This window comes from Trachinotus anak, unplaced genomic scaffold, assembly GCF_046630095.1.
Source record: "Trachinotus anak isolate AG129_WGS33_773 ecotype Australia unplaced genomic scaffold, CSIRO_AGI_Tana_v1 ptg000003l, whole genome shotgun sequence".
In the NCBI taxonomy this organism is placed as follows: Eukaryota; Metazoa; Chordata; class Actinopteri; order Carangiformes; family Carangidae; genus Trachinotus; species Trachinotus anak.
In genome coordinates this window covers 18,481,023-18,504,046 of record NW_027273854.1, presented here as the reverse complement: position 1 = coordinate 18,504,046, position 23,024 = coordinate 18,481,023, and the positions used below count along the sequence as shown (strand labels likewise).

Genomic DNA, 23,024 nt, shown 5'->3' with positions numbered 1-23,024 from the left:
CTACATCAGATACTACATTATCATGTTGCTTACATAGAAACACAACGGTGATAATAACCCAATAATATAATATAGCACTCCCTTGGGGGCCATTCAGCTGCATAAGGAGTGCTTTCACTTTTGCTGCACTTTAAGTGTGCTACATTATTTTCTACCCCTGAATGCAAATTGAATTGTATTATTATTGTGTAGTATTGATACTTCTTTCAGTATTTCCATCCACTGGAACTAGACTTAAGCATAATACATGATATGAAATCACATATGATCGGATATATAATGAAGCCAGGTTTTTATGGCTTTCTGCAATATGAAATAATCTATTCACTTCAAAAACATAAAATAGCTTGTTCCCGTGGATGGGCATTTTTACACACCCATTTTGTAGGATCTACTACTCACTTTCAATTCTTGTTTGTGTCGAAAATATATGTGATACACGTCACACAGGACAAATATATAGTCAACAAAAAAGTAATTGAATACTCTTATAATCACACATTATTCACTAATAAGAACGTCATTTCCCACAAGCCTCTGGTATAAGTCCGGTTGCTTTGGTTGGCTGAATGGACGCTGCAGCCCTATAATCTGTGGGTCCTCCCCCATCCCAGCCAATAGAGACTCTGTTGCTATCACTCCTTATATTTTTAGCAAATTGTTCTGCACCGTAGGAAACTACAAATATCCCACCGCCGAAAAAACTAGCGCCTGCTAGGTGAACTTGGGTTTCACATGAGGACATAAATGTCCTTTTTGTGTAGTACTGGTGTCGCCACTTTTCGAGAAAGACCATAAATCGATGTCGTTTTTAGAAAACGAGGAATGACATGTTTATTTTTCTTTTTTGTTTTTAAATTAGTCTGCGGGCTCATATGAAAGAAAAAGATATAATCTATAAGGTTGACACTACTGATTTTCTGACAGGAGAGCAGACATAATTAATACAGTTATACAAAGAATATAATAATAATGATGATGATAACAATAATAATAATAATAATAAAGCAGCATCCATTACAATGCGAAGAAAGTAGTGCCTTCCGTCACGGGGGTGTGGGCGAGTCACAGTGTATAAATACGCATGGTTGTCAAACAGGAAAGTTTCCCTGGACCCTCCATGCAAACTGTCAGCTCAAGACAAACTGGAAAACCCTCTAACCATCAGATAATTGGGGCAGCAGTTTAAAAAAAACAACAATACTAAGGTGAAAAATATCCTCTCGTCAGCATCTAATCCGACGACTCGACACATTCGCCTTGAAATCAGAGACAACACAAGGGATTTAAAACAGAAACGCAGGAGTAAAAGTCAAGCTAGGGCATCACTAGCGATAGGTGAGTAATTAACTGTCGGCCGGTGCACAAAATAGGCTAATTTTCTTGTAATATCCTAAGAGGCCTGTCAGCTGACAACTGCATGTTGCCGTGTGTTGGTGTTTTTCTTTCCTGAAGCTTTGGTTATCCATCAAAATGCGCCGACTATAATGAATAACAGTACCGGGTCTGCCATTGAAGACAAGGCTTTTGTTTTTTGCCTTAGCCGTTTTTATATTAGCCGACGTGATCCTCTAAAAGTCTGTCCAGCTGTCATGTTATCTCTCGTTTTTATTCGTGGTTTGACGGGGTTGTTTATGCTGAGGAGGGACTCTCTTCTTCATTGCTCAGTGCACATACTCGGTCGATAGGCTGTTCACCACTTAATTAGCTACATAATTTAATTTACAACGACAATTTGGCAAGGAGGGATTCTCCACCTGCATGTCAGCTAAACCAGTGTCCTTTCTGCTCCAGTGCCTTTTGACTGACATATGGCAGTAATCCCCAGGTAGACCCTGCTGCCTTATTATCTGAGCTTCTCACCTCACATGCAAACCTGGTTGATATTTTTTCAATCTCTCCCCTCTTGCATATTAATCCTCTGTTGTTTGCCAGGTAGATATGTAACATCTTACCAATTCAGCGTGTTTATAAATAACAAACAGCTTAAACTTCTATTGGGAGAAAACTGAGTGGGATTCAGCAAGACAGAAATCACAGTAATATAACATTTTATTGAGATTGTTTAAGTAGTGACCACTTGGTTCATGCAGGGCTGCATGTGTCGTTCTGAACCTCAATGATGATATTTCTAATCAAATATGTATTTTAGCTTGTGCTCATTGTGAGATCACTGTGGCTCTGCTGCTGAATAGTTAAAACCTGACTTGTAGCGGATGCTTTGCAGCAAACACTGTCACACATTTGCAGCTCTGATAATGAGTCCATGTAAACAAAAATAGCACTAGAGATCCTGCTGTTGCACTGATCCGCAACAGCAGGCCTTTAAAAATAAAACCAGCTCCTTCAAACCGTAACAAATCTGCAGGTGAAGGATATAAATATGAACACGGCGAAGAGATTTGCAAACATGAAAGATTTTGATGGATTTTACTGTGTTAATGTTTTAGACCAATTATTGCAGCCCAGAAGCAATACATTTACACATATTATCTGAGTTATTCTCTAATGTCATTGGATGACATTGGAGCTTTTGTATCTTGCTGTTGCCTTTTTGTAATGAGAGGAACAAAATGCAGTAGCTGCTGTAGATAGCTTAGCTGTGTGTGCACCCGAGGATTTTAGTGAGGATGGCTGTTGCAAGTGATGGACCAGTGGATTCTCTTGTGCTCGAAGATTCTTAGCTACAGTCACTTTAACTCATTTTTAACTCAGGTGGTAGAAAAGAATTTGCACCACAGATGATGCAAAATGGGGTCCTATTTATAGCCTATCCAAACCAGCCCCCATCTTATTCTTCAATGTCACCTTTTTCATGCAAAAAGGAAAATGTAAATCTCATCTTGAACTGTCACTCCCGCAGCCCTGCATCCAGCCGTTGCAGCTTTATCTGTAATAACATTAGAATTGTCTTTAATCGGAGGCGTCTTTCTAATCTTAGCTGCCGAATCCCCATCTGGCAGGGAATGTGAGTGAATTGTTTGTGTGTGCGCGTAGGGGGGAGGGGGTGATCGCACGCACTGCATGGTGGGACATGGTGTTCTATGGAGTCGATTAACTGTCCTGCCATTTTATACTTCTTCCTCAGGGAGTCTTGTGGTGTTGTGTGTTTTTTTTTTTTTGTTTTTTTTTTGTTTTTTTTTGCATGTATCTTTCTTTTCAGCTTGACTGTGCATGGTGATGAATGGCCTGTGTGTGACTGTGTTACAGCATTAACCAGGACGCACTCCATGGGATCGGATTCAGATTATAAAGGATTTATGAAGCCCACAGCACAGCATCTGTTACATCAATCAGTACATCCTGCAGTTGAAAGAACCAACTGATATAAAATATAAAACATTTTAATTGCTGTGTGTTACTGAATAAGAATAGTGGTTGTGTAAATAAGTTTGCCTACCTCTCACGAACCATGTACAGCAACACCTTTACTGCATTGTTTACTATATTATAGAAATATGATTCCTGAGTAATAGTAATCATTCCTAAAAGCATGATATTGGTCTTTTTCACACAATTTCCCCAAACTGTTTGAATCTATTTGAAATTTTTAATGGCTGTAAAGTCATTTCACAACAGATGAGACTAGTGTTAAGTTCCTTATTCAAATCGATGTTTGCCCTCATAGGTCAATACAGAAATGCCTCCATATTGTAGTAAGCAGTGACACTTCTGCCAGTCTCGTGTATTTAGGCTCATGATGTATTGAAGATGGACTGTGCCATTCTACTGTATTTTATTCTATTATTATGGTCCCTGAATTAATACATTTGCTAAACCGCTCCACCAGGATCTTGCACATTTTCTAGTTGATTTTGGCAGCATTTCTTTATTGTGTGTGTGTGTGTGTGTGTGTGTGTGTGTGTGTGTGTGTGTGTGTGTGTGTGTGTGTGTGTGTTTTTTTTAACTTTATTTATTTTAATTTTTAATTTTTTGAAAGAAAATTGCAATTGTTTTAAAGAACTCAGCTCATAATAATATTTAAGTTCCAGTATGAGTAAATAAAGACCTTCAAATGTTTTAGTACTGCCGGTGTCCTTTTAACCATAGTATACAGTAAAGACAAAAACAAATGTAAATAATATTTGCCTAAAATTAACAGTTATAATTAATTGCTAAAGTTTATTTATTCTGGTAGCACCCTCCAGCCCCTGTACAATCAAAGCTGTCTGTGTCTATTTAACACCATTGTGATTACCTGTGTACAGCTAGACAACAATAGAATAACAATAAAATTCCCCATGTCCTTGCAAGGAAAAATGACTGCTTTCTTCTGTTTTCATCTTCACAGTGGGAACCTGAAAACACTTACATATTTGTGACAGCGAAAAAACAGCCTGCAACCTGCTGCCCCCACCTTCAAGGTGCCTTACCATGGTGACACTAAAACAATCATACACTTTACAATAAGCCAGAGGAAAAACTTGTGTTACAGTTGCATTGCCTCACTCTCAGCACCATCATTTTAAACGCTTTGCTCCCAAGACGGTGCTAACCTGGTGCCGCCATGCATCTAGAAGTGAAGGTTGCCCTCAACTTCATCGTATCCTACCTGTACAACAAGCTGCCTCGGCGTCGAGCTGATCTGTTTGGCGAAGAGCTGGAGAGGATACTGGTGTCTCGTTTTGAGGGTCACTGGTACCCTGAAGCCCCTCTCCGGGGTTCTGCCTTCCGCTGCATTCACCTCGGAGCACCGAGGGACCCCGTGGTGGAGTTGGCTGCAAAGAGAAGTGGTCTGGACACGGAGGAAGTGCGTGCAAATGTTCCTGCAGAGCTCAGTGTGTGGATCGACCCTTATGAGGTATCCTACCAGATTGGAGAGAAGGGGGCAGTGAAGGTGCTCTACCTGGAGGACCCTCCGGGCCTCGGCTGTGACAGTGAGAGGGCTGAGGGAGTGATCAGAGAGGGTAAAGGAGATGCAGAGGTGGAGGAAGCCAAGAATTTGGGCTTCAACCCAGATGCTCAGGTGTTTGTACCGATTGGAAGTCAGGCGTCTCCTGCCCTCATGCCGTCGCACTCCAGCTCTCCCACACCTCTGTCTGCCCAGTCCTGCCCCGGGCTCTTCAGCTACCCCAGCTCCAGTACGCCCACTGACCCTACTGCCCACTCCTCCAATACCTCTACCCCTTCCCCTCCCAGTGGCGGGCTGCCCTACCTCGCCACTCAGCAGCCAACCTCCGCTCTTCCCACTGCCCGCCCCCAACCCATCACCTTCACCACCGCCAGCTTTGCCGCCACTAAATTTGGCTCGACCAAGATGAAGAAGTGCAGCGGGGCCGGGTCGCCAGCCAGCTCTGGAGTTGTCGTACCACCGACCCAGAGAATGCTTTCCCGCTCTCCGACCACCATCTCAACGCCAGAGCTGCTCAAGCACAAGCCGCTGTCTCTCTCCTTGCACTCCCTCGGAGGTCCCATCCCCAGCCAGCTCTCTCCCAACGCCAAAGAGTTTGTCTACCCAGGATCACCAGGCCCCCTTTACTTCGATGCAGACACCCAGCCCATGCAACCTCATGCCAGCCCTTTCCAGCCCCCCCACACTGTCAACACCCATCCATCCTTTGACCCCTTCTCCAGCCCTCCTCCAGCCCAGAGTGTGGGCATCATCGGCAGCAACGGAGGAATTTCATACATGGAGAAGCCGCCATTTGTCGAGGGTTTAGGAAGCTACAATCTGCAATATCCCAGCCAGTCCTTCCAGCCTGTTGTGCTGGCCAACTAAGCCTTCATTTGTAATGAGAAGAGTTGCTGTAGGAGGAGTTGGGTGTTAGGACAGTGATGCTCCTGATATTTTCAGTTTTTCTAAGAAATTGTTCTGATACTAATACAAATTAAGAATTAGTTTACTACAAAGATTTAAAATACCACGTTCACTGAAAATGTCGTGTGATTTGTTTTGTTCCTCCATAACCCCCAACCCCACCCTGCCCCTTTGTCCATTGCTGTTACTTGTCGCGTTCTGTGTTCGCTTTGACAGGAGTGGGTGGGGGTGACTTCCTTTCTACGTTGAGTCCTTGCCAAGCTCTTACATTTATTGTTTTGCATTGAATGTTAATGTGAGACATTTGTTTTTCTCTTTACTTGTAGTCTAATGGACCCGGCTGTAGTATAGCTCCATTTTGCACTGCACTGTCATGCTGTGAAAAAGGACCTCGCCAAGTCCTGCAGGGAACGATGGCTGTGGAAAGCTCAGCACTTTGCTCTGCAATCTGCTCTGCCCTACTTGCCACAAATACAGAGGGGGGGGGGCTCTGCTGTCTCTGTGTGTGCAGTCCTGTTCTGTTTTGTTGTGGCTCAGCGTGATCGAGAGGCTCATTGTTTGTACGTTGGGCCCGTTACCCTTGAAACGCACTCGTGCACAGGCACAATTTCACTCTGTTGTTGTCAGCGGGTGTATATTGAAAGCAGTTTATGGTCAGCTGGGATGTGTACATGACATGGGTTTAAATGAAGTTGGAGCAGTGATGGGAGCAGAAAAAGGGAGCATGTGGGTGTTAGGGAGTGATGTAGGAGAAAGTGTTGTACTTGTCAGGGGAAACTGCAGCTGGGAAGGTCAGGAAAACCTTGGTGAATGTGAAAAGGCAAATGAATCTTTGTATTTTAAGACCATAACCATGAAGTGATACCTCAGTTATACACACAGGGATGTAAGGTATGGTTTCACACGTATTCAAATGGACAGACATGCACGCTCACATGCAGAAATATGTGAACATACACACAATTTCAGTCAGCAGTGTGTGAAGGTGAACAGGCGGAGAAGGTGATGAGGGGGAGGGGATGCAGCAGCTAAGCAGTGGGGGATTGTGATAAATGGCTTAGCATGACTTTGACTATGAAGGAGAGGTTTTCCTCTGCATGCGAGGAGAGAGGGAGACGGGAAGACAGAAGGAAATGAGAGAGGGAGAGAAGCAGCTAGAGGGGCTGTGTTGCCTCTGTGGCATCCAGAGTGTATTGGCTTAGAGAGTGAGACTTTAAAACCCAGAGCACGTTTCTGGTGAGCTTAAATGGTATTGAAGCCAAAGGCTCACATTATTCTCTCCCTCCTCTTGAAATTCTTCAGTGATCTCTGCTTCTCTGGCTGCCACAAAGAAAAACCAGAGAATCCTACAGTTCAGGTTGCTCTGTCTCTTTTCCCAAATGGCAGCCATGTGGACACAGATACAAAGATGAATGTTCTTTATTGGTGTGTGGCTTTTGTCGTTTTATTGGATGGCCTGTCAGATCACTGGAAGTCTGTTGTTTCTAATGTTTGTTTACCAGTCGGGTCCATGTGATTCTTGGTTAGTCGCTACAGGGAAGGGTAACCCCCACATGTCAATTTGAGCTATCCAGCACTTTATTTCTGGGCTTGTGATGCTGTGTGTCGCCCACATTCCTTTGCCCTCGGTTTGGTCAAGGCATATTTGATCCAGCTGTCATGAAATGCTTTAGAGATTCAACACAAGCTAAATTGGTATTTAAATGCATCACATGGGCGTGAAGATGCTGTCAGTCCTGGCCGTTTATTTGAATGTTTTCTAGACTTGTACCCACAACTGTTTTTGTACATGATGATCCAAGGACCCTTGACTTGTGCTCACGCTGGTATTGCAATGTGATAGCTTGTCATATGCATGCAAGTGTTATTTCTTTTACTTTTTTTTTTTTGTTTTGTTTTGTTTGTTTTTTCCTAGTGGATCTGTGGGGAGTTACACATCTCTGTAAATGCTCTGATTGTGAGGGGAAAGATGCATTCCCAATTTTTGTTTTGTAATTTATTTCCAGTATTTCTATATTTTTGTTTTTGCAAATTCTCACTTACATTTGTATGAGTAAGACATGACTGGAGTCCAGGAATATGTATATAAAAAGTTCTTATGTTCAGATTCTTTGTTTAGTTTCTTACATGCTGAGGTTATTTTTTCAGAAAATAACATGAATATATGCAAACTGAGACAAAAATAAAGATGTACAGAATAAAGTATTGAATGTTTATTGTATCTTGTACAGCATTTGTCTAATAAGACGGGTAAATGTATTCATTCTTCAAGTTGGATTTGGAGTTTAAGATGTGAATGTTTACAGTGGGTTTGTGTAGGAAAAGATGGCTGATATCACTTTATCTGTGCTCCCAGGGCAGTTTGACAACACTACTCCCATAGGCAGTACATTTAAACCAAAAACCTCCACATTTCACATTCATTTGAGTGCAATGTTCACCTTCCCTCTTTATGTGAATATACTGCATTTCATGTGGTTGCCCCTGGTATTTATTCTTTAACACCCCCCCTCTCCCTCCTTGCTTTCTCATATTTTTGAACAACTGCCCATCAGCTTTACTGAGCAACAGTCCTGTTTTTATCGGTATTTTACAGTATCTAAACCCAGATTGCCGCCGCCCCCCCCCCCCCCCAGCCTGGTCCTTTTTGGTCCTGATACTATAGCCATATCCCAGTCTGTCTTTGCTTACACAGATGCTCACCCTTCTCCAGTGCAATTTAATGCCATAATTTAAATTACCCTGAAGGATTAAAGGGGTTTCTACCTCTCCGCACCCTGGAAAAAAAACAATCTCTCTTCAATAGGAAGACAGTGTTAGCAGCAGGTTTAGAAGGAGGAAGGAAGTGAATGTGTTGTGAATGTGATTCTGATCTGATGTTCGTCAACCCTGGTTGAGAAAGCCTGCAGAAAATAAACAGAAGAAACCGCTCATTTTATTGTGTGTTTTCAATTCTGGGAGAGATTTTTAGTCACATGCATGTCTAAAATGTCCAAGTGACTAATTTTTGTAAAAAAAAAAAAAAAAATTCCCCCTCATTTGTCGAATTATTCAGTGCAAATGAGATTGTGTTGTTAAATTTCTTATATGTATAAATCTGGCTCTTGAGGTGAGAGATCTGAGGATGAGTGCGAATTGTAGAATCTGTGTTTGCCCTCACATCTTTAAGAATGAACGCTGGTTTGTGGAGAAGAGATGAGAATATGATGAGAAACACAACACGAATCAACTCTAAATGCAGGCTGTTCTACGATCAGGGTTGATCATTAATGAAAAGGAAAAATAAGAATTTTGTATTCTGATGTCCTTTGCTTATATCGATGTGTGCGTTTTATTTTGCACTTTGGAATATTTCATTGTCATAAAAGAAGTTTATTTTCTATGTAAAATTTAACATTTAAGAATAAATAGATATAATTAAAAGTTCAGATGATGTATAAATATAGTGCTTTCTTTCCTGCCTGTATTTTATTATTTTTCCTATTTTGTATCTGATCTGTACACCCTGTAGATGTATAATGAATCTTTCACTACTGAAATGCAATGACCTGTTTTCTGTGCTGCCCCTTGGGAATGGGGAGTTACTACTGCAGTTTCTTATTGTATCAGATTCTTTTTTTAAGTTTGTAATAAAAACAGATTGGCAAAAATAAGCATGGAAAATAAGCTAATTGTGTCGTCCTCATTGTCTCTGGGTATGCCGAGCTGTGGAGCGTTATGTGACTATATGGGAAACTAATGCAGACATGAATCTTCAGCTTGGTCATAGATAAATCCACCTCCCCTCCACCTCTTGCTGCCGACGTGCGTCATACTCAATTAATGTTGAACATGTTGCAGATCAAAGATTATGAAAAGTAGATCCCTGTGTTTCTGTGAAAAGCCTCAGATTGAAATGCCAGAGCAACGTTTCTTCTTATTGCAGTAAATAAATTCAAGTGATGTTTGATCAATAATTCAAAGCAAAGATGAAATTCTCAAATGGTGATGAGCCAGATTGCTCACCACCTACCTCAGCTGGACCCATCCCAGCAGATATTACTTTATGTTTCATCATCTAGCACTCTGTCTGTCTGTCCTGTGCCAGTGTCTCTGTCGGCTGCAGCCAGCTGTGAGGTTGGTTCACTAATGTGAGGCGAACACACCAGACCGTGCTTTCTACACTAACATGTAGTGGTGTGACATTAACATGCGTGACTGGGCTCCTCCTTGGCTCTCCTCCACACACACACACACACACACACACACACACACACACACATCTTCATCGCCCACTCACTGCATCCCATCTCCCTCCCCTCACATGTCTTAAACTGCACCCCTGTTCTCCATCTTTCCTCTGTCCATGCATTTGCCACCTCCACCACCTTCTCCCGTTCTCCCTCCCCCTCATCAGCACCCTTTCCTCTCCTCTCTCCCCTCCATCTTTCCATCCACCTGATCCTTTCCTCTACTTGTCCCCCCTCCCAATTCCCAAAGCCCCTCCCATGCTTCCCCGCTTTTCATCCTCCGTACACACACACACACACCCATCCCGCTGGTCTTTGAGGCTGCTGCTGCTGCTGCTGCTGCTGCTGTTACGCAACGCTGCTCCCCTGTGTGTTGATGTGATCATTACGCAACATCTCCTCCTCCTCTGGAATACTGATGAGCAGCAGGACCGAGGCACCGAAGGGACAGTGAAAAACAACACACAAAAACAAAATCACATTTTGTGTGTGTGTGTGTGTGTGTATACACGCGCACTCGGGACGATTGGGTATGTGCACGGTTGCAACAACAATGATGAGGACGTCTCCAATTGTCCACCAAAGTGTGCTTCTTTTGTAACCTATCGTTTCTTTGTGTCTCAGTGTGCCTCCCATTAGAGCTGCTGCAGCTGGTCGATGACTCAGGCAACGTCAAACCCGGAGCCCACATGTCATTAAATCCCAATTTATTTCATATACATGGTACAAGATACAGTTAGGACATGGCACTGCAGTTGCATGTATCTTATACATAGTTAGGACGATACAAAAACACCCAACAAAAACATATATTTATATAAAAAGAGAGAAAATAAAGCAGAACACCACAAAACAAACAAAATGTTAAAAATGTTTTCAATAAAGACGTTTAAATATTTTTTCAGGAGAGCAGGAGCTACTTTGAATCGCAAACAAGGAAAAAGTGTCTGTAATGTGAAGCACCTGAAGCCAGTGACGGTTTCAGACCAGATCCACTGCTGAAAACAGCAGGTCAGACCCTCACATCTGCTCGTCTGCGCCATCTACAGACAAAGAAAACAACTGCACTTTCACACATGCGCCACCTGCAGGCAGAATGTTACAACTGCAGCTTTTATACACACTGAATATTGGAAAAGTATAATCTGCAAACCTTTTACCACAGTTGAATAAAAATCCTGACCAAAAAAAAAAAAAAAAAAAAAAAAAAAAAGCAGAAAACAGCGGCTACAGGATTTACATGTGGCACATGTGTAGAAGTGCAGTAGCTGTTACTTCTTACACACAGCTACATCTGCAGGTCAAAAACTCTGCACTGCTGCTGTCATTTTCATTCCCTACAGGTGGCGCAGGTTGGCATGTGTAGAACTGGATTATCTACAACCTACAACATCTACAAGCCCAGTTTCATGAGGCGCTTTGCATCAAAAAGAGAGATTGCTACATAGTGTATGCTGTACTATAAAAGATCTTGATTTATTACCATTTAAAAGGCTCTCCTGGCAAGTACCTTTAGTCAGCCTTATGCAGAACACTTTAAATCAATCAGGAAATAACGAAGTTTGCATTCACTACACTGATCTATCAACAGCATAAGACAGTCAATGTCAAGTCCGAATGTCAATTCAAAATAAAACGCACTGCTTAGAAGTGTCTGTTATACTACACCATCAGGAAAATGAAACAAACACATAAAACTATCAAGAAAACACTAAAGCACCAACTGATCCAGTGTATCTAGATATAGATCAATCTTAAGTAAATAGAAAACAATCCACACAGTGATTGAAAGATGCCATTTTCAGCTGATGTTCACCCCAAGGTCAAGCACTGGCTGCACAACGATGGGTGGCGCTATTATGCAAGTCATAAACACAAGACTTCATAAATGAGATGTTCTGCTTTTCCTTTTGACAGCACTGTACAACAGACCATCAGCCCACCCCTCCAATAACATATCATAGTTTCCAGTGATGGTTTACAAACATAAGTACACTTGGTGTAAAACAGTGAAGAAGAAAAAGACAAGTTTACTGGGTTTCATGCATTAGGATCCTAGACGACAGAGGATCTAAACTGGAAGCACAAATGACTTTGGGGCATTTCTATTTAGTACATCATAGCAATTTTACATACAACATCATCACTGAAATTAAACAAGCATTACATAACAGAGTATTATTGCCACATTTATTTTCTTTCCAAGATGATTATGAGCACAAAATGACTGATCGCAAAATCTGCATCAGTCAAAGACACTTGAGATATAGAGTCCCATAACAGTCTGCAATGTGTTTACTAATTTAGACACAGGCTCAGCCAGTTTGGCAAAAATAACTCAATTTATAAAGTCGGATTCAAAGTTTTGCCAAATGGAACTAAGCGGCTTTTTATGTGCTCTCTGCTTCAACCAACCTCTGTCTCTGTAGCCCTACTAAACTTTTACCCATTCAAAATAGGAAGTGCTGGATGAGGTAAATACGAGTGTGCCCTGTCCTTTCTGTATTTAGACACATACAGTATGTATGTATGTATGTATAGAGAAAAAAGAAAATCCATACAGTTATATAAATCTGTTATTAACACAAACATCCAAAAGCACAGTTTACCCACTGAATTCCCTGCTTAGTCATTGGTTTTGTTGTAAGTATTGTTTCTCAAAGGAAATAGAATTATCTGACATATTGTTGTACATCACAATCAACAGATGCATTATTACCATCAGAATAAATACAGCACTCATTGACTATTTGGCAGATATAAGGAATAGTATTGGGTTAATAAAGACACAGTCAGAATCCCTGTCTTAGGAAATACAGGCCATGAAACAATCATTTAATTACAAGGTATAGAAGCAGTCAACTTTGGGCCTGGCTAAATTAAAAAATATACTTTTACATATATCAATCCAGCCATCACTACACCACCAGCAGGCAGGTAGTGGCTTTAGCGCCCTCTACTTGCAGTGTGCAGTAAAATAAACATCCCTACATATGAATATACCCCTCCACCAGTGAGGGCCCTGGAGATCATCAAACTTAGGCCTTTGACAGCAGACAGTAACCTACAGAAAAAAAACTACAACTCTTTCTGTATTTGTGAAACCACCATCTTTTAAGGGAACCCAAAATCTGTCTTCTTTAATAAAATATTGTGTGAGGCTCCTGAAGCTGATTTGAGGTTAGTACAAAAGGAAACTAAATCACAGCAGCTTTTAACCGTAGGTCATGCGTGTTTTTTTCCTTAGAAGCTGCTGTGTCTCCCACTGTGGTTGTGGTAAATAAGGTAGACACCTGCCACCACTATAATCTTTACACACTGTTTTTTTTTTTTTTTAAGAAAAAGTGCAAAAAAGGACTACACACTGATACACACACATGTATTTATGTGGTGCAGGGAGATGACTATATATACAACATTTTTTTAAACACCTTTTTTTGTGTGTACAGATGTGTGCATGTGCGTTACAAGAGGGAATTAACTGTGACTGTGACTGACTGTGACTGAATCACACCCCTACCAACACGCTCCTCCTTTTCTCCTCTGCCGACCTGAGGTCTTTGTTTCCTCTCTCTTCAGGCTGGAAGTAACACCGTGAATCTGCCCCCTCCTCCTTTATTCATGTATTCATCTGTCCCTCTCCAACCGTGTCATGACTTAATAAACATCCTTCCTCTGAGCCTCAGCTGGAGTATTTGAACCCAAGTCCAGACACAAACATAAGTGCAACACAAGGAAAAGTGAGGGACGGCAAGTGTGCACCATTCTAAATACACAACTTCTAACCGATGTTACTCATGCTTTGGTCCACTAGGAAGAAGTGCTATGCAGTGATTAAAACGGATTTGTGTAGTATTTAAAAGCCTCTGATTCTTCTGTACCAGCCTGCTCTTTCCATATTCCCTGACTTTCCTGAAACTGTCTTGAGACAGATCATATTTTCCATGTGTGTATGACCATGGGAGTATCCACAACCGTCCCCTTCCTCTCTGAGTGTAGGAGCCAGGCGCTCTCCACAGGCCTTCCTGTGACAACTACTCCCATCATGCCTCACTGCCTGCCAGTGTGTATCCAAAACTCCAGCATCGTGTTAAAAGCAACAACTAGAGCTTGGCACAGTGACTGGAGGTCAGCAAAGACAAAAGTGCAAATTTAGATTCCCTTGGTGTTTGTGTCTGTGTTGAGTTTTGCGGGGAAGGGAGTTCTGCTTTTGTCTCGTTGATACTTTCATGGATTTTGTTCTGAGTTCTTTACAGTGGGCCATACTTAGCCTCATATCTAGCCAGGATGTTCTTGCAGCGGCCACAGTCCTTCCGCAGCTCAGCCACTTGCTGCCTCAGTGCAGCGTTTTCCCGCTCCAGGAAGGAGGCACGCACGGTGATCTGGTTCTCCTTCAGCCGCCGTGCGTCACGAGAGCGCTTTGCTGCCAGATTGTTCTTCTTTCTCCTGGACCAGTATTTCTCATCCTGAGGGGGAGACAGTGGAAGTGAATGAGAGGAAGACGAAAGGAGACCTAGTCGAACACAAACAACAGCGCCATCTTTGATCTCTAAATCACACAAGCCACACCTCTGTTTGCAGAAGATTTAATCTAACCAGGACTGAGCAGAACACTGAGCTGTCTTCAATTTTGCCTGAAACAATATCAAACAGTCATCTCACACACGCTTGATCAGTCTATGTGTAAGAAACTCAATTCATGTTTTAAGCCTAGAGAGGAAATAGCCCTGCTGAAATACCATATGTTACATTTATTGCATTATTTTCACCTGTTTTTAAGCTTATATTGTCTTGTTTCTTTATTTGATTAGAGGCACTTTTATTTTGAAAACCAATCTTCCGGTACAGACACGGAGTTCCTGTTCACATAGCAGTGGTATGACTGAGGGAAAAACAGTAAAACAGTAAGATGCGAACACAGAGAAGGAAACTTTTAATGTATTATTAGCAACCCCCCGAAGAGGCACAAGGTTGGTATCTATTGTCATTCCTGTAATATTAAGATGTGGTTTGTGTGTTTAAGTAGTTTCAAACTACAGTAACTATATAGTTTAACTGAGTTCATATTAAGGTAATGCACTGAAACTGTATGAGAAAGGAGCTAACAGTTTTTACATTGTTGTTTTTTTCTTTATTATCATGATTTTGGAGTTTTGCAATAAATTTCAAATCATCAGTTGAAGTGTCCGACCATCTTTTGGCGGGATATGCTACACTGTGCAAATAATATCCCCTCATCCTCATGGTGTCTTGTAATGGGGGTGGAGAGCACTGAGAAACATGTTGATGTTCAACTGGGTTAAGATCAGGCGACTGCAAAGGTCACAGTATATCACCCACATAGACCTACTGCCTTATATAGAAGCTTCTGTATTCACATTTTCATTTAATTCCTCACCGGTCTGTATATCAACAAGTCTTTTGGTCGCTATAAAAATTATATCTCCTTATGATGGGTCATAGCATCGGACCAGCACCACACACATATGATAAAAATCAGCCTACCTTCTTTTCATCAGGAACAAACACTTTCTTGGCCTTCTTGATCATAGGTTGCGGTTTCAGCTCCTCGTCAGAGAACTTGTGTTTGCGCGGGTTGAACAGTTCTCCCCCCGGCACACTGGACAGGACCAGGTCTGTGGGATCTGGCTGGAAATTAATGTCCACCTCGATTGCATCTGGGTCGATGGGGGAGGGTGTGTTACGCTCTAGGGGGCATAGAAAGAAAATGTAAGCTTGGATCCAAAAAGGTCACTCCAGTAAAACACAGCTAAGCAGATCTACTGAACAGTAACTGGATTACTTTAATGATTTTTCAAGTATGCGTAGTAAACACCAAACATTTGCTGGTTATTGTTGCACAACTGTGGGTATTTGCTGCATTTCTCTGTTGCATTTCATTTTAAATTAGATTTTCTGACTGGATTCCAGTCAGAAGACATTACTATGTCTCAATTAAACTCTGTTGTAATCAATGATTGTACTGTTGTAATGTAATATCTTTCTTAAGGAACTGCAATGTCCTTTTTTCAGGTGAAATATAATGGTTGATATTTGAGCCTCTATCTGTCCTGTGTGCACATGTGCAAACATTGTCCATTGTTGGGAGAGAGATAATCCCTCTGTCAGCCGTGAATGTGATGCTTGCATTTACACATGACATTGAATTTCGCCTGTAGATGCTTTAGTCACCATGTTCTCCGATTTTACTCACTGACAATATCTGGTTTCATTTTCTAGTTTTTATAGAAAACTTGAAGATACAAGGTTTTCACAGGTTACAATGATCTATAGTGGATGTGATGCTGGCCATGCTCCAAACATATATGGGCTCAAAGGTCTGTGTTATGTCTGTGTGTCTACACACGCCGTGTTAGTTCATCTTACTCCAGCATCTCTAGCAGTGAGAGCAACCAGAACTACACTTAACTACAAACTACAGGCAGCACCTGCAACAAATGGCATGACTTAGTGTCCAGTATTCAGCTTCCAGATACAGAATTTAAGAATCTGGGACAGCGGAAATTCTTTTTATTAAATTATTTACTCAATAAGATAAACTGTAAATCCAAACAAACACATCTGCTAAAAAAAAAACCCATCAGCTATCCCAATGTTTAACAACTATTAACCTCTAGAAATCTAAATGACTCACCTGTTTTCTTCTCCTTCACTTTCACTTCTGCTGTTGCCTCCTCAGCCAAGGATTCCTCTTCTTGTCCTTCATCCTCTTCCTCATCTTCTTCCTCTTCCTCCTCCTCTAGTTTAGCTGGTTGTAAGGTAGTGACTGTCACTGCCTCCTCTGGTTCTGAGGTGACTGTAGAGGTGGTGGAGGCAGAGGGGGAAGGGGCTGAGGCAGAGACAGAGGCTGCAGTAGGAGGAGGAGGAGGAGGAGTAGTAGTAGTAGGGGTGGTGGTAGTAGTCGCAGTAGCAGCAACCTTGGGGATGGATTTGCCTTTGCCATCCACCGAGGTCAGAGTCTTCTGCAGCTCCTCCTCCTCCAGGCTCACGGGGATCCCATTTTCCAGGAGGAACTCATCCAGGTCCATGTACTCCAAGTGGAAGGTCTCCCCATCATAGGGAATGGTCTTCTCCCAAATGGCTGGGGTTAGGGAGGCTGACACCCCCCCACTGCCACCACCACCTCCTCCTCCTCCTCTAGAACCTCCACCAGCGCTGGCTGCTCCAGCCCCGCCTCCCTCGACATCCTCAGATGAGGACAGCTTCTCCTTCTCTATTTCTGCATTAAAGAAAGGAGAGAACGGGAATTAAATAAATAGCTGCTTGCTTATGAGTGAGAGGTTTTCCTGAGACCACATGACTGCTCAGAGAGTCAAAGACGCATGGGTACACACATGAGAAAATACATTAGTTGGTGGAAAAAGACAATGTAAGTGAAATCTGGCAAAAAAAAGAGAGGAGGGTAAACAAATATGGGTAACAGCCAAAGAACCTATTAATGAGTTTTAAAGTGAGACAGTAAATGGCTAGAGGAGATAAGGGACATTAAGCTTTGGGGGAGTCAGAGAGTAGATGTGTAAACACGCACAGAAAAAGGAGCGGAGTCTTGTTTGTTCTACACATGGACCCAAAAACACACCACCACCACACAAAGTAGGGACCAGATGACACGAGGCGATCGTGTTTAATGAAAAGCCGAGCAGCGTCTTGGTCTTGAAGCGTGTCCCCGTCTGTTTGCGCCGCTGGGGAAGCTGCAGAGAGGAGCGAGAACTTTTTGTTCTTTCGTGTTTCCTCGCAGCCTCGGACGAGACTGGCTGCGAGCTACACATGGGACATCCGTGCTGATCTCGCGTAATTGACGGCCATTATTTCATCCAGATGCTATTAACAGCACTTGGGACAGACACAGAAGGATAAACACGCAAAATAGTTTCTAACCCGTCTGCGAACTCGCAGCATGTTCACAAGAAACAACCTGGAAACCTGAGCGCTCGGTTTTACGTTTAAATCTCACCGTCGTCGCCCTCCTCCAGGATATTAGGAGGGGGGATGTCCATGATCTTCTTTAAAACGAAAGGGAAGGACTTCTGCCGAGCCACTGAAGCGACGTTACCACCGGGTTGTGCCGCCGCTGTCACCGCGGCTTTGCCAGACATTGTTCCCGGCCGAGCTCCGAGCAGACCGGGCCGATGCTCCTGACGCGGCCGGCAGAGCCTCCTCCTCCTCCGGGAAACAGAAGCGCGGCTCGTCGCCTGTGTGTCCGCTGCTGGCGCTGCTCTCAGGCCTGTTGTCAATATTCACGCTTTTGGGTGCAAAACACAACACTACACAGACCCTGCTCTACGTGCCCACCGGGCGTCCTCGCTGCATATTCACGCCACACGCCCCGCCCACTCGGGGAATAGTGGACGCTGATTGGCTGTCAGATCTGTCCACATGAATATGTATCACGCCGGCTGCAGACGCACGGGATGCGTGGACGCGCCTTTTTGTCTGTGTTGTAGTGGTTTTACGACCGCTCTTTGGCCGTAAACCGACCGATTCTCCACAAAGAAATGTACATATTTCGTGAAATATGTGATTTTCTCCACACAGCGTGGAAGCGTGTGGAAGCACACACTCACAAAGCGTGATCACACCTGCGGGCTTCACTCAGGTCCGCAGCCACCCAACCTCTCTCCACACACACACAGCAGTGCGTTGCTCACCACTCCACGGGAACACACCACACCCGTGGCCAAACACGTGCCCCCCGCCCCTCTCACGTGAGGGTACGATCTGTGGAGGGGCGTGGACTCACATGCTGAGCACGTGCCAGCCGGGGCGGGCGGGTACACGTTATTTACCGGACCGCAGATCGCGACTGAGCCCGTCTTCATAATAAGATCCCACAGTGTTTGGACCACGCATGGGTCTTTAAAGTAACCCTCTGAAATCCAACGAGGTGTGTGTGTGTGTGCGTGTGTGTGTGTGTGTGTGTGTGTGCGGTAGCTGCACCTCTGTATGACCTCGTGCCCTCCAGTGTTTCACACAACCCTCATGTTTGACGAAAAACACCACAATGCTGTTTCTCATGCCATTTCTCCCGCATACAAACGCTGGCTGACCTCACGTTTCCACGCACACGCTGCATGGAGGCCCGTGGGGCCCGTGGGGTCCGTGGCTCTCATCAGCAGGATGTTTGTGTTCGGGGACACGATGTTCACACCGCACCACAGACAACACCCCACCTGCACCACTGATCTGTGTGTGTTTCTATAAGAGCGGACCGATGTGCCGTTCACACTCCCCTCATATCGAAATGAACCGTGCAATAAGCAGAGGTCGGTCCAGCCTCTGCTGCCTCAGCCCTCGCAGTGAGCACTTGTAAAACATTGTGCACTTAAGGTGAAGTTTGTTTTGTTTTTGTTTTTTTTGCAATGTCACCTTGATTGGATAGTGAGGAGGAAATATACCATATCTATACATGTAATATACAACAAATCAATGTCGTTTTTGTACGAACGGGAAATTCACATATACGTTTTTTTGTTTTGTTTTTGTGTTTTCTGCATTTTTGAATTGCATTATAGGAATTTGAATGTGTTGTACAAAAAGAACACATTCAACGATTAAATGAATACAACTGGACCTAGCTTTAGACTGGCCCTTTGTCAGGATAATCGATATCAAGGTGGCAGGTCTAACTGGATCAGTCTGGCTGTATAACCACAAACTTTTCTCAAATCAATGTGTGGAGAACAAGGTGTACAGTGTACAAAGTAATATTTCCTGATTACTTGTGGAACATCCTGCAGACGTTTAAAAAAAAAAAAAAAAAAAACAAGTCTCCTTTGTGTATACTGCAAAACATCCAAACATCTGCTGGCCCTGTCTCACAGTACACACGGGTCAGTGCCCTCTACTGTCCGTTCACGGTGAAACACTTTATTTACCCTCGTGAAGCAGCTCAGACAGGAGGTGGCCTCGTGGTCCAACTTGTATTTCATGACAAATGAGAACGTGAAGGTTTTGTATGCCTGCTGCATAAAGATTCAGTCTATCTGAGCAGGGCACCAGAGTTTTAACGGCAGATCCAAACAGTATTACTGTGGTGTCCTGTCCGCAGCGAGAGGGGCCGTGCCGTTTTACAGACACACAACATTGTGAGTGTGTAGCATGGTGAGAGAATGCAGTATGCCTGACAAACACCTCTGGGGCAAATAAGGGCGCAAAGCCTCTCTCTCCTCATCTTTCCCCTTTGTCAGACATTGTGGACTAAGACATAATCACGGTAAGAAAAACGAATGATTGATCTGCAGATGATTGATTGATCCTTCTTTTGGTCTCATTGATAAAATACATAATATTGATCCTCAGCAAACAAGAGAGACTATTCCATTTTCTGCATTATAGCATGCTCTTGTTAATTAAGTGCTAATAATGCCGCTTAAAAACAAGAAATAACCAAGGAAAAGGTGAGAAAGAAATATCAGGTTGTCCCAAAGAGAATATGTAATCATTATTGACCACAGCTAAAGGAAGGGACAGACAGCAAGGTGACCCATCAGTGTCGTGTCATATGATTAGTAGGCACAAAAAACAAGACAGTAAAACTGTCAGTCCAGGGAAGTTTCCACATGCGTGTCAACAATAAACTCACCTAAAGCACCAAAACAAGTAGAAACTGGAGGAATGAATTACTGTCCCTGTGTATTTGGCACGTAACAGTCTACATCAGTGATAATGAATGAAGTGAATTAGTTAACCATATACAACTTTTAAGTTATATTAATATTAATATAGCTTACTGTATTGATAATGAGGCCAACAGCCATGAGGCTAAGCTTTTACAGGTTTTATAACAATTTAAGTTTTATACAGAAAATCACATATTTCATATCTAATAAAGTTAGAAAATGTGAAAAAAAAAACCTAGACTGTCATATGGATTTTAACAAGCTCGAAACATGCTAATTGATATTCTAATCTACATGGTATTATATTGTGAGACACACTGCAAACAAATAGAAGGAAATTCTTCTGTGTTGGCACTAAAGTTCAACAATGCCCAGTTTATTTTTGAGTTTACAACCTGACCATTACCTTTGCACGCATTTAGCATGTGTTCCAATGACATAAAGATGTAAACACTTTGTAGCTGCACCAAAAACAAGATGCCAGTTAATCTCAATCTAAATCCCAGCATGGTCTACTGGGGTTTCAGGGCTGCAGCGCCGAGCAGCGTAACAGGTGGTAAAAGCTTTAACTTGGTTGTGCAAATCTGATTATACACAGTAAATTGAGCATATTGCATAATCTACTAACAACACTGTCCTCACCATCTGGAGGAGTGCTGTTTTATAGCTGAGCCTGACCTTGGACCTTGCTACGTAAACAGAACAACAGAACCAAGTTTTTGTCAATATCTGAACAAAGCGTACCGCGACATGTGAGTACAGGTATGTTGTGGCATTCTTGTGGCTGTATGTTAACATAACATGTGATTCCAACATATCTCAGTCAATTACAGCCAGGGACCTTTGTTTCTGCCTCAATCTCTTCTCATGTGCCTCGTCTGTCTACACTGCCAACTCTCAAATTAAGGCCCAAAATGCTGAAAAAAAAGCATATAAGCAAGAAAGTATAGATGAAGAACTGAATTCAAAAAGAAACTAATGATGTGATGAAACCCTGAGTGAGGACTGTTTCAGTGTTGTTGCATCAGTTGCAGGCTGCCGTGTTACGACTGCATGGAAAAACAGCACAGACAGTCTGCTGACACAATGCAGCTTACTGCCTTTGATCAACTGGACACATTTCCATGTAGGCCTGAATCTGCCAACATACAACAGCAGCCGCCTTAGACCACAGAATACATGCAATTGTACTCTAATCTACGTGGCATTACACTGTGAGACACACTGCAAACAAATAGAAGGAAATTCATCTGTGTTGGCACTCGTGAGATCATAAACACTTTGTTGCTGTAACACTGCGACTGTGGGACTAATAAAGGCGATCTTATCTTAAAGTTCAACAATGCCCAGTTTATAAGAGTTGATCATTATCTGCATGTATTTAGACCACAGTAATCAATGCAACGATGAACTGTGTGAGAGAGATACCAGACAGCATGTAGTGCCATTGGAATGAGTGTTTTGCTCAGTTGTGTATTAGTAACTTCACATCAATGGTGAAAGAAGTACTGAACTCAGTATTGAGATAGTAATAATAAATCAATGTAAAAGCACTAGTCCTGAATCTCTAATTTTATTCAAGTCATTTTAACAGCAAATATTACACTCGGTTACCAGCGCACCAGGTATATCCAACTAAAACTGGCTTTGTCCTCCCCATTTATATCAATGAGACAAGGCTTAGTGACAGACACACCTCTCTGTACAGTGCAATGCAGTTAAACAGCATCACAAACTACTCCTCCAAAGTGATCAGACAATTGAATCAACACATCCTCATAACAGGTTCAACTAAAACTGATCATTAGAAGCATAGGTAGGATTTTAGGGACTTCATGTGTTTTGCGCGTAAAATCTTTATCCAGAAAACTAGAGGTTAAGTATTTCCCTCTCAGTTTTACTGCAGCTGAGTAGAAAATAAAGTCGCATCACATGAAGTACCTCAAAATAAGTGCATGAATAAATACACTCCACCATTGCTTACTGAAAGGCACTTTATGATAACAACGCCTTGACATGTATCAAGTCTGTTTTTCTGCTTGAAAAAAACATTATATATATATATATTATTCTTACCGGTGTCATCAAAGGCAGAGAAGGGGACAGGATAGTCAGCCAAGGACTTGAGGAGATCGGGAACGTCGCTCCTTTCTTCAAAAAAGCTGTGGTTGAGCGTTGACATGATGAGCGACCTGTGAAACTGTCTCCTGATGTCAACAAGTCGAGTCCAGCCGAGTGAGAACCGCTCCAGCTGAGACTGCGTCTGTTTCTGCGTGTGTGCGCGCAGTCACTTCTTACCAAGTTTGCAGCAACTCGCCTCACGGGGACTCCCGCATGTGTCCGAACAGTCTGCATCATAATGAGCTGGGAGCCACGCCCCCTTCACATGTTGATTCG

The 23,024-nt window shown here is 42.7% G+C and overlaps 2 protein-coding genes across 3 annotated transcripts; one reads left to right on the top strand and one right to left on the bottom strand.

Moving 5' to 3' along the window:
- The first annotated feature begins 1,120 nt into the window (after positions 1-1,120).
- LOC139618422 (protein Tob2) lies at positions 1,121-6,023 on the top strand. Its single transcript, XM_071474318.1, has 2 exons — positions 1,121-1,338; positions 4,292-6,023. The coding sequence occupies exon 2, from the start codon at positions 4,508-4,510 to the stop codon at positions 5,717-5,719; it is 1,212 nt and encodes a 403-aa protein (XP_071330419.1). The 5' UTR covers positions 1,121-1,338; positions 4,292-4,507; the 3' UTR covers positions 5,720-6,023.
- A 4,654-nt stretch (positions 6,024-10,677) lies between these two features.
- Positions 10,678-22,955, bottom strand: tefb (TEF transcription factor, PAR bZIP family member b). Of its 2 annotated transcripts, none has more exons than XM_071474316.1 (4): positions 22,704-22,955; positions 16,643-17,227; positions 15,493-15,695; positions 10,678-14,453 (listed from the first exon to the last, which is right to left on the bottom strand). In XM_071474316.1, the coding sequence occupies exons 1-4, from the start codon at positions 22,807-22,809 to the stop codon at positions 14,238-14,240; spliced, it is 1,110 nt and encodes a 369-aa protein (XP_071330417.1). In that variant the 5' UTR covers positions 22,810-22,955; the 3' UTR covers positions 10,678-14,237. The 2 variants fall into 2 exon arrangements, with proteins under 2 accessions (XP_071330417.1, XP_071330416.1); XM_071474315.1 differs by lacking the exon at positions 22,704-22,955 and adding an exon at positions 17,963-18,290 and having other exon boundaries at positions 13,309-14,453.
- Between the last annotated feature and the right edge of the window lie 69 nt (positions 22,956-23,024).

Coding starts and splice junctions, on each gene's coding strand:
- LOC139618422 (XM_071474318.1), top strand. CDS start 4,508: ATGCATCTAGAAGTGAAGGTTGCCCTCAACTTCATCGTATCCTACCTG.
- tefb (XM_071474315.1), bottom strand. CDS start 18,104: ATGTCTGGCAAAGCCGCGGTGACAGCGGCGGCACAACCCGGTGGTAAC. Junction 17,228..17,962: donor CCTGGAGGAGGGCGACGACG/GTGAGATTTAAA, acceptor TCTTTAATGCAG/AAATAGAGAAGGAGAAGCTG. Junction 14,454..15,492: donor TTGTTCCTGATGAAAAGAAG/GTAGGCTGATTT, acceptor TCTCCCCCTCAG/GATGAGAAATACTGGTCCAG.